This window comes from Ornithodoros turicata, chromosome 3, assembly GCF_037126465.1.
Source record: "Ornithodoros turicata isolate Travis chromosome 3, ASM3712646v1, whole genome shotgun sequence".
Lineage (NCBI taxonomy): Eukaryota > Metazoa > Arthropoda > Arachnida > Ixodida > Argasidae > Ornithodoros > Ornithodoros turicata.
The window spans coordinates 83,312,299-83,329,075 of record NC_088203.1 but is presented as its reverse complement, the minus strand read 5'-3'; the positions used below and the strand labels follow the sequence as shown (position 1 = coordinate 83,329,075).

At 45.5% G+C, this 16,777-nt stretch overlaps 2 protein-coding genes and 3 long non-coding RNA genes across 6 annotated transcripts in view; 2 read left to right on the top strand and 3 right to left on the bottom strand.

Annotated features, from left to right (window-relative positions):
- Window positions 1-3,973, top strand: part of LOC135388710 (gelsolin, cytoplasmic-like) — a 73,011-nt gene extending 69,038 nt beyond the window's left edge. The window contains exons 19-20 of one of the 2 annotated variants that reach the window (XM_064618440.1): window positions 901-951; window positions 2,627-3,973. In XM_064618440.1, the coding sequence (XP_064474510.1) occupies window positions 901-912 (12 nt within the window). In that variant the 3' untranslated portion in view covers window positions 913-951; window positions 2,627-3,973. The remainder of the gene's footprint in view (window positions 1-900; window positions 952-2,626) is intronic. The other variant, XM_064618441.1, reaches the window with a different exon arrangement.
- A 1,996-nt stretch (window positions 3,974-5,969) lies between these two features.
- Window positions 5,970-8,401, bottom strand: LOC135388708 (uncharacterized). Its single transcript, XR_010421504.1, has 2 exons — window positions 7,910-8,401; window positions 5,970-6,468 (listed from the first exon to the last, which is right to left on the bottom strand). It is a non-coding gene; the product is annotated as an uncharacterized LOC135388708 (long non-coding RNA).
- A 264-nt stretch (window positions 8,402-8,665) lies between these two features.
- Window positions 8,666-13,503, bottom strand: LOC135388707 (uncharacterized). Its single transcript, XR_010421503.1, has 2 exons — window positions 12,977-13,503; window positions 8,666-9,336 (listed from the first exon to the last, which is right to left on the bottom strand). It is a non-coding gene; the product is annotated as an uncharacterized LOC135388707 (long non-coding RNA).
- On the top strand, window positions 11,299-12,294 carry LOC135388709 (uncharacterized). Its single transcript, XR_010421505.1, has 3 exons — window positions 11,299-11,516; window positions 11,693-11,765; window positions 12,111-12,294. It is a non-coding gene; the product is annotated as an uncharacterized LOC135388709 (long non-coding RNA).
- A 363-nt stretch (window positions 13,504-13,866) lies between the features above and the next one.
- Window positions 13,867-16,199, bottom strand: LOC135387406 (uncharacterized). Its single transcript, XM_064616615.1, has 2 exons — window positions 15,948-16,199; window positions 13,867-14,712 (listed from the first exon to the last, which is right to left on the bottom strand). Exons 1-2 carry the CDS (start codon window positions 16,191-16,193, stop codon window positions 14,173-14,175), a joined length of 786 nt encoding a protein of 261 aa, XP_064472685.1. The 5' UTR covers window positions 16,194-16,199; the 3' UTR covers window positions 13,867-14,172.
- Between the last annotated feature and the right edge of the window lie 578 nt (window positions 16,200-16,777).

The following is a 16,777-nucleotide window of genomic DNA, read 5'->3' as shown; positions in this document are numbered from 1 at the left end:
TCTGCAATTGTGATTCGCCGTCCTGCGAATTCACGAACTAGCAAATGATAGCAGCTAGCTTGGAACCTGTAGTATTGAATCTGTAGAGAAAAAGTGCAACATGCGTTTTTCAGAAAATCAGTCTGGAGAAAGATATGGGACGGTTTCGCGCTTTATTTTAAAGCTTTGCCATTTAGTACGCGGGGACGCCTCCGTGACTACAACCGCTGAAAGCACGTTCGTGATTGGATACCACCGTCGAAAACACGATCCATGATTGGCTGACTCTTAGCAAGCAGGCTTTCTCTATCTACACTCTTAAAAATGAACTTCACCGCATAGCAAGCTCCTAGCAAACCATCATCTCGAATGATATCGTTATCTGCCCTGATTTGTTGAAAACGGGAGGCGTACGCCTTTTCTGTGACACTTATGCTGTTCATAATTGTCACAAAAACGGCGTACGCCTCCCGTTTTCAACAAATCAGGGCAGATAACGATATCATTCGAGATGATGGTTGGCTAGGAGCGTGCTATGGGGTGAAGTTCATTTTTCAGAGCCCACTTGAGTGCGGCCAACAACGGCAAGCTACCTCGACACCCCCCCCCCCCTCATTTTTCAGAGTGTAGGTGGTGTTGGCACCGTGTATTCACTTTCTTATATTTGATTTATTATTATGATTTTTTAAGTTCACGAGTTAAAATTAAGACAAAAAGAAAGCATGGAATTATTCGCTGTGCCGCATACAGGCACGGAGACTGGCTGAGACAAGCCACGAACGGTACGTCAGAGTCAGTGTGAACTATAGTTCCAAACCGTGTGTCTCGAAAGGTACTATTCCCTCTTACGGCGTGCATAAAACAGCATACAGCAATTAAGTACGGAGCCTGACTGCTTTTCGTCTGTTGCTGCTATACCAGTCTCTGGCTTAGTGGCTTCTCTTCGCTGTCCTGACGGATCGCCATTCTCACGTATGTTGTGTCTTTCTCTTTGTCTCATATTATGCGTGATTTCTTTCTTTGTGCCGTATTAGCCCGTCGATGTTTACCGTTTGTGAGAGTCTTCTATTTCTGTTTTGCCGTAACTGATTATACATTGAAGTAATTTGTTACAGAATTTTTATTTAAAAAAGCCGCGAGAGAAGCATAGATGGCGTTTTTTCAGTTGAATTCTACGGCCAGGTTGACATCCTCTCGAAGAAAGTATGCAACTACAACATGACTAATTACCTATAAATCATTCATTAACACCTTAATTAGGGTATATCGGGCAAAAGCGGGATAGCAGAATGAGAGACTATCCTCCATTCCAGATAGATAGCCGATATGCAAATGATCCAAAACTGAAGAAGCGCACCTGAGAAACGCATCACCTTAGCGCACGGAGGCTTATATGGGCGGGAAAGCGGTTTATCTGGCCTGCAGGTCGGCACCTACTCCAATCATCTACATCGCTCCAAGTCACGTGGCCCTTGGAAGTTTGGCGTGGAAGTCACGTGGCCCTTGGAAGTTTGGCTCCAAGTCACGTGGCCCTCCAAGTCACTTGGCCCTGATTTGTTGGAAACGGGAGGCGTACGCCTTTTCTGTGACACTTATGCTGTTCATAATTGTCACAGAAAAGGCGTACGCCTTCCGTTTTCAACAAATCAGGGCAGATAACGATATCATTCGAGGTGATGGTTGGCTAGGAGCGTGCAATGCGGTGAAGTTCATTTTTAAGAGTGTATCACGTGTTCTGCTAGGCTCAGCTTCACTGTAAAGACTATTTTGCGTCAGTTGTTTCTTGAACAATAGAAAAGAAAACCCGCACTGCTAGCCTGAATCTCGCGCCCGGTCCAAAACACTGATTCGAAGGTACTCGTCCAAATTTTCAAGCCTAATGCTCTCGCACGATGGAAGAACATTTTTACGGCATCACGACTAGTACAATGTTCAATCTGCACTGATGTTGCAGCTGGCTTCGAATCCGAACATCCAGAACAGCTTCTTAAATGCTGCAAATAAACGAGCATAAGCCTCGTCCGAGAATCGCAGCTGTCGTCTACCACGCTTAAGCGAACAGATGACAGCTAGGTGAATCCATAACAGCATTTCCAAGTGGTCTCAGTTTTGCAAGAGTAAAGCGTCCTGTTTGTACCGAAATTGTACTATGTTCCGAAAAGTAAAACAGAATCCCACGACATCATGACATCGTGATGTGATCAAAATATATCACCGTGTATACGCAGCTATCTCTCTCTCTCTCTCTAATATCGGTTTCGAGTGGTCAGCCATAGTGTAGTACTTGTGCTTGTGGTGGTTCCCTGTTGGTGAAGTTGCGAAGTTTTACCTCTGCACCCTAAAAACAACTTCACCACATAGCACGGTGAAGGCCAACCACTGCACAGAATGCTAACTTTATCACTCCTGGTTTGTTGAAAGCGGGGGGCGTACGCCTTTTTTGGAACTGCATAAGTGTTCCACAAATGCGTACGCCTCCCGTTTCTAAGCAGTCAGAGGGCAGAACGTGTCATTCGGGACGGTGATTGACTAAGAACGTGCTATGTGGTGAAGTTCTGTTTTTAGAGTGTGGGATAGTAAACTGGTTCAATGCCGCCACCCCATTTTCTTCGCAACGCTCTAATCAGAGATGTTTTCTATCATCCAGAACATGATGTCTTACGAAGATTGGAAAGAAGAGGTCGCTCGGCGCAACAACGAGCTTTAAAGACTACAGAAGTACCATATGCCTCGTGTGGTGCCTTACAAAAAAATAGATCAACTTTGATGAATCACTACGCAATCCAATCAATGGAACCACAGAAGAGAAATTACTTCTTTCATTTTCCTTAAGTGAGAGTAAACCCAAGTAGCACAATGTACTGAAAGTCGAGTAGGTAGACGGGTAGGTGGAAGGCCTTGAACAGACGCGTGAAGCTAAAGAACCTTGATAAGACACATACCGACCACCCATATTGCACTCGACTTTCGGTACATTGTGCTGCTTGGGAACGGGCTTTCATCTAATCTTATTCTTCAGCGTTCTGCCACTTTTCGCGGAATTTTTACCCGCGCTATTATCATGATTTAGTTGTTGTGATTTTATTTCGCATGAGATTCGAAAAATATAACTTATAAAGCGAGATTACTTTGTGTTTTCAGGAACGCATTTTTTCTGAGATATCTCCTTTGATGAGATGTTGTCATGCCTGTGTTCGACGGCACACATATTGTGAAACCCTGTTCCTTTTATTCCATAAGGGTGTTTTTTAGCCAGTGCTTCATCGTTCAGCCGCTGCTTAAAACGTTCGATGCCTTTCCAGAGAAATTTATGCTTATCAACAATTTACGAGCAGTCAGTCGAGCGATTTCCTTGTCGTGACCGCTGAATTAACGCATCGCGCAAGCGGTTTGTATCTCAACAGCCACACGTGCCAGCTCTTTGAAGGTTGCCGCATTTTACTGGCATGGCATATTTTCCGAGAAATGTATTTTCATTTCCCATTTTCTAAATCTACAGGTTTCTACTCACCTTATTAGTGGTTTTCTACATTCATTTTACGTCAGGTGGGCGTGGCGCACACAAGGAACGAAAGACAAAAAAGACAAGCGCCTTCTTGACTTATCACCAACGAGCCCGGCATACAGCACTTTCAGGCCACATTTCACGTATTTATCTAAGTTAGTTAACTATCACCAACAGGGTGCTATTGTCCTACTTGCTTACCTTTGTGAATAGTCTGTTTTGTTTTTTACTTTGCATTAAACATATCCCCCCCCCCCCCCCCTGTTTCCGAAAGTTTTGCTTCCGAATTACACATTTACCCGGATATGGAATACAATTAGATTAGAATTTCCCAAGCGGAAACAAGTGGGAGAGGGTGGCCAACGCGGGTATATAAAGCACATTGTGCTCTAATCATCAGGCTCTATATGCGGTAAACTTGTGCTTTTGTGGTGCTTGCCCACGATTGTGTGTTGACGTTATCACTTTCAATAAAATCTTTTAGAAGCATTCTTGTATACGTGTACTCGAATGTGAGGAAGAATTTGTCGTGGTACGATTGCCCTATGATATACACATAGGGTGCGACAGGCCTACGTTAAATAGCTCCGTTACCCAAGTTTACCGCACATGCACGAACATTATTGTCCCTTTCTATAAACGTCCGTGACGCGTCCGGCTTGCCACAACTGACGAGGGATCTTTTTTTTTATGCACAGTCACAAAGTTCCCCACTTGTAATGGGGATATTGCGACCGATATTGTCCTAATCGGGAAAATTTGCTTTTTCACGCCCATTCGGAGTGCAGTCCACAAAATTCCAGTGTCAATCTCTCCAGCCATTGATGGCATGGCATTCCTTGATATGTATGTATGTAGGTATGTATGTATGCGTACGTGCGTGCGTGTGTAATTCGTTTGAACTGATTGAGCGGAAGAATTGATTGCGAAGGGCTACCCACTAAAACACCTTATTGCCACCGTTGTGAGCTGTAGAATTCAGTGTTTTGGGGTAGCAGTAGGAATGGAATGCTATCAAATCAAAAGACCATAGAATCATTTCATACACTCTTAAAAATGACCGCTTGTTTCACCGCATAGCACGCTCCTAGCCAACCATAATCTCAGACGATATCGTTATCTGCCTTGATTTGTTGAGGCGTTCGCCTTTTTTGTGACACTTATGCTGTTCATAATTGTCACAGAAAAGGCGTACCCCTCCCGTTTTCAACCAATCAGGGCAGATAACGATATCATTCGCAATGATGGTTGGCTAGGAGCGTGCTATGCGGTGAAGTTCATTTTTAAGAGTGTAGGGCAGCGAAAGAGATATATCACTCTTAAAAATGAACTTCACCGCATAGCACGCTCCTAGCCAACCATCATCTCAAATGATATCGTTATCTGCCCTTTTTCGTTGAAAACGGGAGGCGTAGCCTTTTTTGTGACACTTATGCTGTTCATAATTGTCACAAAAAAAAGGCGTACGCCTCCTGTTTTCAACAAATCAGGGCAGATAACGATATCATTCGAGATGATGGTTGGCTAGGAGCGTGCTATGCGGTGAAATTCATTTTTAAGAGTCTAGTCTCACCACACACCATTGGCGCTACAGAACATTAAAGCTAATGGAAAGCAGCAGGCATAGAATTTTATACTGCTGGTTTATTTGACAGCCTGGGTGCTCAGTATGCAAATGCCACGAATTTCATTCAAGTCCACCTCATAGTTTTCTTTAGAAAATTCAGATTTAATATTTTGGGCCACCCTGTGTTTAAGACCGAACACGAACTCCGCAGTTCCCGCCATGTAGGGCAGCGAACATAAACATGTCAATAACAATGGGAGCGTACAGCGACATCTGTGGACCGCTACCATCACCACGCCGGCGTTTTTGCGTAGGTCTCACTCATGGTGATTCTTCTGACGGTTCTGTTACTCATTTCCGCGATGTACCATTTGTCCTTGCATTTTCAGATAATATATGTCAGGAACTATCTCGTTTGAACAAACTTTTCAAAGAAAGTTCAAGAAGCCGTCTACTTAGCCCATGACTTAGCCGATAGAGGGATGGGGACATGTGACACTGTTGCTCGACGAATGAGCGATTGTTTCCCATGCACCAGGCGTCGCCCCGCGTCCTTTCATCGCAATTTCATTCGTGATTTAAATTTCTCTGTCGCACATAAAATTTGCAGCGTGGGTTTCTTTCGGAAAAGGTTTTCAAATGCCGCTGCCAATATTAACAGCTTGTCTGCTGCAGGACTTACAGGACCTTTGAGCATTACGCGTATGGCCAGCCACTAGAAAAACCGTCTGTGCTCAGTGCCATGCGTATCTCTCAAAGTTCTATTATCTCGTGTCAACCCACAACACGATATTTCGTTGCTGCTTTGCCTATGGTGTGCTCAAAAACGCGAACAGAGTCACATGTACAGGCCCCGTGCCATTGACCTATCATTGATCATGCATATAGCTACAGATGAATTATACGAGAGGCACTGGCTTGATCACTATACAATCATCTTTCGTTCTTTCAACAACTAGTTTCATACAAAATGTACCCAAAATCCAGCGCACACTACGAGAAGGTCACATGGGCTTCCATATCACACCTGAGAAAACTGCAGTCAACGTCGAGGCATTAACACACAAAATATCTGCACCTGTCAAAATCTCTAGTCACTGTCATGCAGGAGACAAGCACTGGGCAGTCCGTTCGCGCATACACGAAGCACAATGTGATAAATGATTCACGTTGCATTCCTGGACGCTGTGTGACCTCCTGGATTCGTTCACCCGAGTAACGGTTTGTTGGTGATCCTGCCTAACTTGGTGTCTTCGAACGCTGACAGGGGGACCTGTATGCCCAACCGTTCGAGCAGGTCCGTCGCCCAGAACTGGCAATTTTTCTTGGTAATCGTGTAGTACTTCAGTTTCTTTCGCATTCCTTCGACGATGGACTGCAAGCACTCCACTGGTATTTCGTGTCGACCCAAAAATACCTTGATAAAACAGAAAGGTATAAGGGGTAATGCCTTCGCTAAGGGGTAAGACATAAAGCTTGCGGTCCCTGTAACGCATGTGCGGAATACAACGTCAGTATTTTTTTCGAAAGTTATGTCACAATACTTCTCGCTTGGTGTATGTATATGCTTTCAGTTAATCGCGTTCTACCCGTTACGTTCCCTTATATATATATTCTTTCTCTTTCTCCTATTTTTCTTTGCGCTGCATTAAATTTCTTTTCCGAATCATCAAAGACTACCGATGCAGCATGCTCAAAAAGAGACGACGTCGGCGAAGGCCACACTTGGCCAAAGAGACACATGTGTATAGTTGAATAATAATATAGTTGAATATATCGTTGAATAATGCAACGATATGCGATTTTGTGGATACGTGACGAGGCACATCTTTTCGTGGGATCCTAAAGAAAACAACAACCAGAAATGAATGCAGGAAAAGTTGTGATGATATCGGGTGCTTCCCCGTGGTACCCACAGGATCCTACCCCATTTGAAAGAGGTTAATATGAGAGGATGGATTAATGGTCAGCGTGACGAGATGATAGATCGGGGCCAAGAGAAGCAGCACAAATAATGGAAGGCTGAGGAAGTCGCTTCTATAGCCACAGCTTGTTAACGGAACAGCATGAAACGTTTTGTTTTCGTTTTAAACACGCGCCCTCTGGTATAATGATACTGTGACAGGTACAGGTTAGGACCGTTGGGACAGGCTACGTTACGTTGGGTTAGGTTATGTTGGGTTAGACCACGAGGTACATGATATCTATCCTAAAGAGCACCCCCTCCCCTTTACACTGTTAAAGGGACGGTCTCGTACAGCCGGGGCGATTCCGAAACTATATATTCATGAGTTCTTTTGACCTACAACCGTGGAAATTTCATTCGGAACAACGAAACATCGATCTCTCTCCTGACCTGTTGAAAACAGAAAGCACGCTCCTATTTTTGACAATTTGCTTTGTGCTCTAATAGACCTCTCCCTGTTTGTAAACAAACGACGTCATACTGTTCGACAGCGCCACTAATTTGGTAGAGTTGAACTACGCTCGAAGCTAGAGGCGAACAAGGTCGCGCCCGAAAGCACCGGTCTTGCGGGGATTACGATGGTCCCTAGTCCCTGCAAGAGACGCGACCTTCGGTCCTACTTTTCTTTCAATAGGAGGCAACGAACAAGTGCGCATTCGTGGAACCCAGCCCTCCCCTTCCGATTTGTTTCGGTTTCAGTCTGTCTACCAACGTCACGATGACGTTTCTCTGGTAGAGGTCCATTGCCCGAAAAAGGCGTGCAGCTCCCGTTCCTAACAAGTCGGTCCAGAGACAGAACGACATCACTCTGAATGATGGACGTCCCCGAACGTTGTTTCGTGTGTCTTCTTTTTTTCGGCCCCAGATCTGCCTCGTCGCCTCGTAATCTCACCTGTCTTCGTCCCAGCTTCTCGGTATCCGTCAGAGCGCGCAGGTCACCCTCGAGCTTCCCCTTTGTATTCATCTTTGCCTCGCAGATGTAGGAGGAACCAATGACATAGTGGAATATCACTCCCCAGTGCTGGTAACTAGGCTTGGCATCGGGCAAAAACCGCAGCGCAGGCACGAAGCAGCCTTCGAGATTGACACAGTACAAATACACGTCGCATAAGTCCATGTTTCTCTCTACATGGAGATCGGCACACTCACACTATCGTCGTCCTTGGCACACGACGGGGAAGCGAGTTGGCCCGTGGGTTGCTCTTCTTTCTCTGCTTATTTGCTATTTTAAGTGCGTAGGGGTTTCATCAACGCCGTTCCACCCACAGGACAGACGCTTCCGTGGCCGTATCTACGAATGCGTGCGAGGATGTCGAGGAATGAGGAGGTTGGAAACTGTGCTTCGCGAACAATGAGATAGAGTGTCACCCTTCTCTAAGCACCGAACTGATAATCAAAATAAAGTTGTTCAGTTGTTCATATTTCTTTCTTTGTTGCAAGGTGATGCCTTTTATGCTACCCACTGATATGTTTCTATTACATGCAAATTTACACTTCACTCCGTCATGTAATGTGCCTCCGGGGGCGCTTGACGTACTGTAAGTAAATGTAAATAAATAAATTTTTGCGAGTAAGCCGGGATTCATAACCAGCGGGAGCCAGAAATGCTTGTCAAATGTTAAAAATATTTCATTACCGGCTCGGTGGATATTCCACCATTGTAAATAACACAATTTATTTTCAAATTGTTTGTCACAATCAAACGGTGAAACGTACAGCTCTACAAGTTAAATTCGCAAGGCACTTCACACTACATTGCCTAATACCTCGTACTTTGCTCCACTCCACTCCAAGTACGTCCACAGTATAGTACTTCGTACTACACTTGAAGCCCCATTGGTGCATTTGACGCCGGTGATCATGTTGGCTTGCACCCGTTTTTGGCTTTATGGTGTCGCTCCCGTATTGCACGCAAGGAGTTTGTGGCGCTTGTCGTCATCTGCTTATAGTTGCAGCAATTCTTCCCCGTTCTTGAACACATGTGCACAACACGCACCGAGACCGATCACCATGTCACACTGTCCTGTTGCACCGCACACCCAGGCAAATGCGAGGTGCAATCGCAGATCGCAATACACGTATTGCACTCCTCGTCTTTCCATGCGGGACATCACACGGGTCGAGTCCAACTATTCCTCTGAAGTAAGAGTCCACAAAATCAGCCTCTGTCACAAAGATGCTGAGTCGTAACAGCAACCGTTTGGCCCACCGCAGACTGTCGTTTGTCTCGTCTTCGTAAGGGTCTTCGTGCCTGTTCATCGCCGACACAGCACACCACACGTACTCCTTTGGAAGTCTCATGTCTTTGCGCAGGCAGCGCTAGAAAAAAGGGAAAGAAATGTGCTGCCCTGGACGGAAATTGTTTCACACTATGCTTGACAAAAACATACTGACGTAATGGAAGTGGACATGACAAAGAATATAGTTGAGCCGATCATATTCAAGAACGTATTAAAGGGGCACGAAAGTGCAAAAATTTCTCCTCGCGGAATAAAAGATCCCGTTGCCTCGACACGAACACAGAAGGAACGCGATTCATCCGTTGCGACGTTCGTGTAAAGCTTCCCCTCTCCCCGTCTTTCTCCGGAAACCGGACAACACGAAGATGCCTTGGAGATCTCTTCAAACGATGCCCCGCAATGATTGGACAAATCGTTCGAGGAGTCCAATGAAAGCCCACTTCGCATTGTCAACCTTCTTGAGAGGGAGACGGAAAGCGTAAATTGCGTTTTTTTCTATCGATCACCAATCAAGAACGACGCAATGGATGAGTCCCGTTGCTGTTCTGTTGGTATCAAGGTAACGGCGAGGAGACATTTTCCTCATTGCACGAGGATGTTTTACACTTTAGTGTCCCTTTAAATTAACAATTTTTGTGTATGATGAAGAAAGGATTGTCCCTACAAACGGACACATGGTTACACTTTACGTTAAGATCTTGACACTATAGCGCTGATGTATAAGAGAAAGCGGTGTAGATCGATAAGTGTATCGAGATAGATTAAACCCCTCCCCTCCACTGACCAGCAAAAAGAGATTTATTTTTCTCGCCGCCCAACCGAAGACAGGAACGCCTGAAAATACGACACGTGAGCAAAGCTAACTGTCATTCAGCAGTCGCTGACTAACCCCAAGCCGCTCAATGCATTGAAAGTTCAAGTACGTAGGGGTGTGCAGGTGTCTGTCATCAATGTGGTGTTTCGCGAATCTTCCCACAAAAAATAAAATAGAAAAATGATAAAGAAGCAGAAATTTTATCTCCCTGTCGTGTGCGCTTTGTACCAACAAGCCCAATTTTATGTCCTCTTTGATCTCCCCTACACTCTGAGAAAAAAAGGAGTCGAACGAGAGTATTAGGCAATTTTACACCCCTTGGTGCAGTTTAACTCTCACCAAACACCATTGCAACTCCCTGTTTCTGCGTTTCTATGTTTTCATGCTCTAATAACTCCATTCAACCAGCGCTTTACTCCGTGGTAAGAGTTGAGCGCGAGGCGTCTTCATATTCTTGGACAGTTTTCGTTCTTTTCATTGCCTAGTCTAGCAACACTGACATCGTGCGGTCGTTTAGCGGTTGGCTGTTGTCGTGCGGGAACTTGAAACTATCAATGATGTTCTCAAAGCTGAATAAGATTATCGTCGAAGAACAACGTCGGCGTGCTGAAGTGCAATGAATGCCACAACTACAAATCATGTGTCTGAGTGTCGTCCTGTATGTACTTCAGGTAAGTATGCGTCCTGTGTTACGTACACGAATTATGAAAATGTGGTATCGGTTCACAGTTATGCTTCTTCAAGAGAGTTTCTTTTCGTAAGTGGACCTTTGTATTCTAAGAAGTCTAACTTCTTTGAAGAACAGGAACTTCAAATTGACGATAAGTGAAATCGTATTTTGGATAGGACGCTTTGTTAATTAATGTGAACAGCATTGCAGAATAGTCTGGCTTTGATGGAACGCACTGCAGATGACGAAGGTGGCAAGTTACCTAACGGCTAGCATCACTCGGCATGTCTCTGGAATGAGAAGTGAACTGTGCAGGTTGTAGTAAGGAGGTACCCTGCACTGGTAAGTTTCAATGGGGTAGGTATTACCGCCGTTCTGTATTATCATTCACGTGTATCCTGCCGACGACAAGTGGTGTCAGTGCAGGGGCGGATCCAGTCCGTGTCGCTTTTGTTGTTGTTGTTTGTTTGTCGAAGCCCCTAGGTGGGGGAGGGGGGGACACCGCTGCTAAACCTACTGTTTTGAGCCGGGGGGGGGGGCAATCGCGCAACCGTCCCTCCCCCCGGATCCGCCACTGCATCATCAGTGTTGAGTTCTAATGCTGTTGTTACTGTTTCAGATTTACGAGTCGTTTGCACGGCACATTGGGCAGACAGAGAAAAGAAAGTGCTGCTCCACCTCCACAAAAGGATGGATGCACATTGCAAGGAAGACAAAGGGACTAGTTAGAGTAATGATCAGCTCATAAATGAGAATATTATTGATGAACAAGAGAGTAAGTAACCGACATAGCACCAAACACTTTTTGCACGCACAGGCATGATTCAAACCACTCATTTTCCTAGCATAGTTTGTTTGGCACAAGAAATTGTTAGTTATGAAAGTATTTGACTTATGATAACGTAACATATCGCCACTGCTCGGACTCCATTACCTATATTTATCTTGCAGATTATTACCGAGCATGAGTAATTCATGCCCTTGCTCATCTGCTGAAGGAGGTGCATCTGACCTTTTCACTTGTGTAAGTGCTCATCTTATTACAGGTGTTTTACAATAGATATATTGGGAAGTGTATACACACATCTATTTTAGGCAAGATATTCTTGTAGGCTCCAAATTGTGAATTGCATATGACAGCAGTTTCTCATATAAGGCAACTACTCTTCTGCCAAGAAAAAAGAAAAATCTAAAGTACATGTACTGCACTTTATGCCTCAGCCAGATGCACTTCAAAAGGCGCGTCTCCCCCTGCTTTCTCATGAAAAAGCAGAAAAGTGGGTGCCGATATGCCAAATTCCTATGCACTGATATGTTAATGTATAGTGACAGATGAACTTCGAATAACTGTTTTGTTTCCTGTTTGTAGGAGTTGGAAGTATATGCCAGGTGATAGTTGCATTGGGTGTGTGGCAACCTTATAATGAAAGAATGTACTTGTACCTGTGGCATCTTACCAGTTGTTTTCATAGGATCATATTAAGCACTGAAAGCTTCCTTTTTCTGTTCTTGCCAATTTGTATCAGAGACACAATAAATGTTTCTTATTTAGATATACTGTTTTGCAACACTTATTTGCATGATCTTCAAGGTGAGGAGACGACTGGAGTAATGTGCACTCCAGGTGAAGGGCATAACTTTTATGCCTTATGTAGCATAACAAGAACTCCCCAGTGGAGTTATGCTAGCCTCATGAACGGAGTTACTTTTACACCCGATATGCTGGAGTAAATAGGGAGCTGTATGGGAGTAACTTTTACTCTGTACCATAGGAGTAAATTTTACTCCGTAGTTTCCGGAGTTGCAGATACTCTTCAAAAGGGGTGTTATTTTGCACCCCGGAGTTAGGACGTTTTACCCCCGTAAAGGAGTCGGTACGACTCCTTTTTTTTTCAGAGTGTATGCACTCACGCTTTCTGTACATTGTGTGTCCTACTTCAACACCTAGTGTACTTACGCAAAACTGAGCTTCCGTCTCACAGTGCCGAGTAGGGTTGTTGGGCTACTACCTAGCCCAACCTGACCTAACCTTAGTGAACCCATCACAGCATTTCAAAAGTAGTCTATAAAATAGAACACGAAAAAAGAAACCACACTCACGTCGCACATTACCTGACCTTCCTATTTCACAACTGCAATGGGTAAGATAAGATACGAGGCGCCGATAAGCCGCCGATAATATACCATCAGCAACATGAAAAAGCGTGCGGTGACACTACACGGACGAATGCTTACCATCATGAATTCCTTCCGAAGTAGGCTTCGCCGTCTCAGTTCACACCCACTCCCAAGGAGTGTCCCTGTCGAAGGATCTTCGCGACCGCAACAGCGGATAGCATTGCGATCACCGTACACGAAGTAAACGATCCAAATCGGCCGAATATTCAACGAACACGCCGAGCAACCTGTATTCCCTTGCTGGTAAAACAGGTAAACGTTGCAGACCTCTCTCTGCTCGGACCGGACGCACGACGGCGACATGTCGGCGAAGCGCCAACGCTGTAGGCGGTGGTTATACGATAATATCGGAACCGGTGTTGCAGAAAGAAAGCATCATGACCGGCTCTACGCGTCGTAAGGCACCAAGAGGAAATGGACAGGAACGGCTGTTGACGTGCGCTTATCTTTCATGATGACCGTGTCGCGATATGGTGTATTTACGCAACGGTTACACGCATATATGACATAGCCCTGTGCGTGGATATCGGCATGCGCACCTCGCTGCTCCATGCAGGCGTGCTAAGGGGAGCCCCATTCCTAAAATGCGCGTTACTTTTGGCGAATTTCGCACAGGAATAAGAGTGTTTAAACGTACGTGTACGTTCTTCGGCCGGCTCTACAGATTTATTCCGTAGGGTTGTGTTTAACCCCCATTGCAAATTGAATAAAAGAGCAAACCCCACCGAATAAAAGGGGGGGGGGGTATGTTTATTATATATAAAAAAACAAGAGGGAAAGGTTAGCCACCGGTATGGCGGCTTGCTATTCCCAGGAAAAAAAAGGGAAAATAAAGGCAAACAAAAAGAAAAACAAAGGAAAAGGAAAACAAATAAACAAAAAGAAAAACAAAAGAACACAGGGGAAAACAAACATGGAATAAAAGGAATGTCCACAGAAGATTTGGGTAACTCTTTATACCTTGAAAATACTGGGTGCTACCGATAGTTCGCAATTCAGGATACGTAAAGGCCGCTTTGTCGAAACTGGTACCATTTAAAACCAAGTCACAAACGTTGGCATATAACCGCACCAATACCTTACGCATATCCTGTAGAAGACCTCATGCGGCTAACGTATAATTCGAATTAAATTCCAATTAAGGGTGTCGTATTATTTCTGTTGAGAAGAGGGGGTGGCACGACGGAATTCATGATACGACGGAACGCGACATCAAACACCAGATAGAGAGCTATCGATCACTGTCGGGGGCATCAATGGTCATCATGTGGTCGCCTCCTTCCTCGATATCTGTTCCAAGCCCCAGCAACGGCCGCTGCTGCTGCTGTTGCTGCAGCTCCAACGAAAGCGAGCGGAGCCGCTCGTGTTCCACCCTCTGCTTGTCTTTGACCTGCTCCTCGAGCTCTTTCTCGACTCGGTGTCCCCTGTGGTGTTTCCTGAGGTGTCGCCCGACTTTTGTTCCGCTTGCTTCCTTTTTTTCCTTTGCTCGCGGACGGTGTTGCTGCTGGAGTGTTCCGCTGGCTTGTTCCCGCCGGTGTTGTTGTTTTCGTCGTCGGGTTCTCTTCCTCCGATTCTGAGCCACCTTCTATGATGTCCACTACTTTGTTGATTTGTTGTCCTACAGGTGTGTCGGTAAACGCTGTCACTGGACACGGAATGTTGAGACGTTGGAGCAGCTCCTTAACCCAGCTCTGACAATTGTTTCTGTAGAGGATGTACTTGGTACCTCTGTTCATGTCTCGCATGACGCTGACCACTCGTTCGGAAGGGATCGTGTGGTTGCCGAGTGATACCTGTTGAGTATGACGTTGATATTACTGAAATTTAAACAACTGAAAAGCCTTGTCTGTTTTTGAGCCCATCTACACAGTCTTACGCAGTTACGGCAGGCGTAACTGCGTTTTATGATTATATGCCAACCTATGCAAACAAATCAAAACAAATCCACGTGGATTGCACAAAGGAACAAAACCGGTCCTGAGTGGGGCCGAGCGCGCCATGCGTGCAGTCTCCCTCCTGGTTCCCACTTCTGTCGTTCCCATACTGCACCATCTAGTGAAGACGGAGATAACCCTCTCCGGCGCCTCTATGCGCATGCGCATAGGCCATTGTGAAAAATGTCCGTTAACATAAATGCATAGGACGCATTAAAGGGGCAATAAACAGGTATACAAGGTGTACTTTTTTCTAATGCGGTGTGATCCGTTCCCTACAGTGACGTTTACGAAAATTTTTGTCACAAAAAAAATAATGGCTCCAAACCGACCGAATATTCACTGCACTCCGCGCGCTCCTTTTTACTAAACGGTGTCACGCTCCTTTACCGGAGCGTGGCGCTCATGATGAACTCTCACGCTCCAGCTTGCAGGTCGGAGCGCGTAAGAGCTGCTCTGGCTCCGTGAAGAAAGGGAGGCAGGAAAATCGATGAGCCGCCTTGGAAACTTCGCTGGGGCGCGTATCGCGCTCGTGGCTCTCTGGAAGACCGTTTAGTAGAGGCACCAGAGTACGAGGGACAGTTTACACCGAGCGCGTTGGGTAGTTCCGCTACATAACGCGCCCTAAGTGTCACAAGAAGACGTACGCCTCCGGTTTTGAACGAATCAGCAGAGGGAACCATGTCAATCGGCATGATGGTTGGCCACACCATTAAAATAGACCACGTGGCCACCTAAGACGCTCCTTGCCAACAGAACCACATCATTCCGAATGACGTTTTGCTCCGAGCGGAGTGATACCCCTGTAACACGGGCCGTCTTCAATGATCATTGAAACCAACGTCATGTAGCGCCATCGAGCGTGTAACGTTTCAACCTGCCGGGGGGCATTGGACCCGATGCAGTTTGAGTAGTTGACGCGCACACGCTTGGCGGCGCTACGCACATGTTCAATGACCGTCGGTTTTAATGATCATTGAAGTCTGTCCGTATGACAGATATACAATTATGTAGGAGGGCGCTAGTTGTGTTCCAAGACTGCGTATACTCTCGAAACAGTATCGACCGAGAAGTACATACGGGCTGATGATTACCTTATTCGCTTCGACCTTCTCAGCGTGGTCGGCAGCCTTCCACGAAAAGTGACCGACCAGTGTTCCTTTCTTGTCGGGATTGGCTTCGCAAACGGCAACATTACCGTCGTCGTACTTGAAAACAACGGACCAGTGTTGGAGGCACATAAGAGGAGGCGCAATAACTTGAAGCGCTTTGCCTGCCTTGCCTTCTTCGATCTCGGTACCGAACAGGAAGACGTGGCATTTGCCGGTGGAGCCACTCATTGCATTGCTTCGTTTTCCTCGGATGGTAATGGTCGTACTCATCAAGACCCTTAACCTTACAACAATCTTTAAACCTTTAGAAATCTCCGTTGCGTTACAGTTCTTCTTGTTATGTACTTTCGAGGATCCAAGTATAATTATATGGTTTACTAATTGGTTTTAAAAAAGATAAAATCGAGAGAAGATCATCCCTACATGTTGCAATTCTTTTCACAGATAAGGGAGCAACTGTTATGGGTAAGTACGCATAAAGGTTGATTTTTTTTGCTTCCTCAGATATTCTCTTGTAATGTGCTATTACTTTATTTGGCCCTAACATTTTTTCCATATGAACCTGCAGCGGTCTCGCCGATTTCGAAACTATGCCTAGTGTCTTTTTATACATCCTGGACCACTCACCAGGTATCGAAAATCCCACGCGAAATAGTGGGCTGTTCGATTATTATTCGGCGGAATACATGACAAGAGCAGACGCCGGACGTTGTGAGTATACCGGAATCCCCTCTTGGAAAAACGAGATAATGTCCCTATCAAAGAACCGATGTGGGCGCGACCTTGAGAAAAGGTATACAGCGGTCATAGTC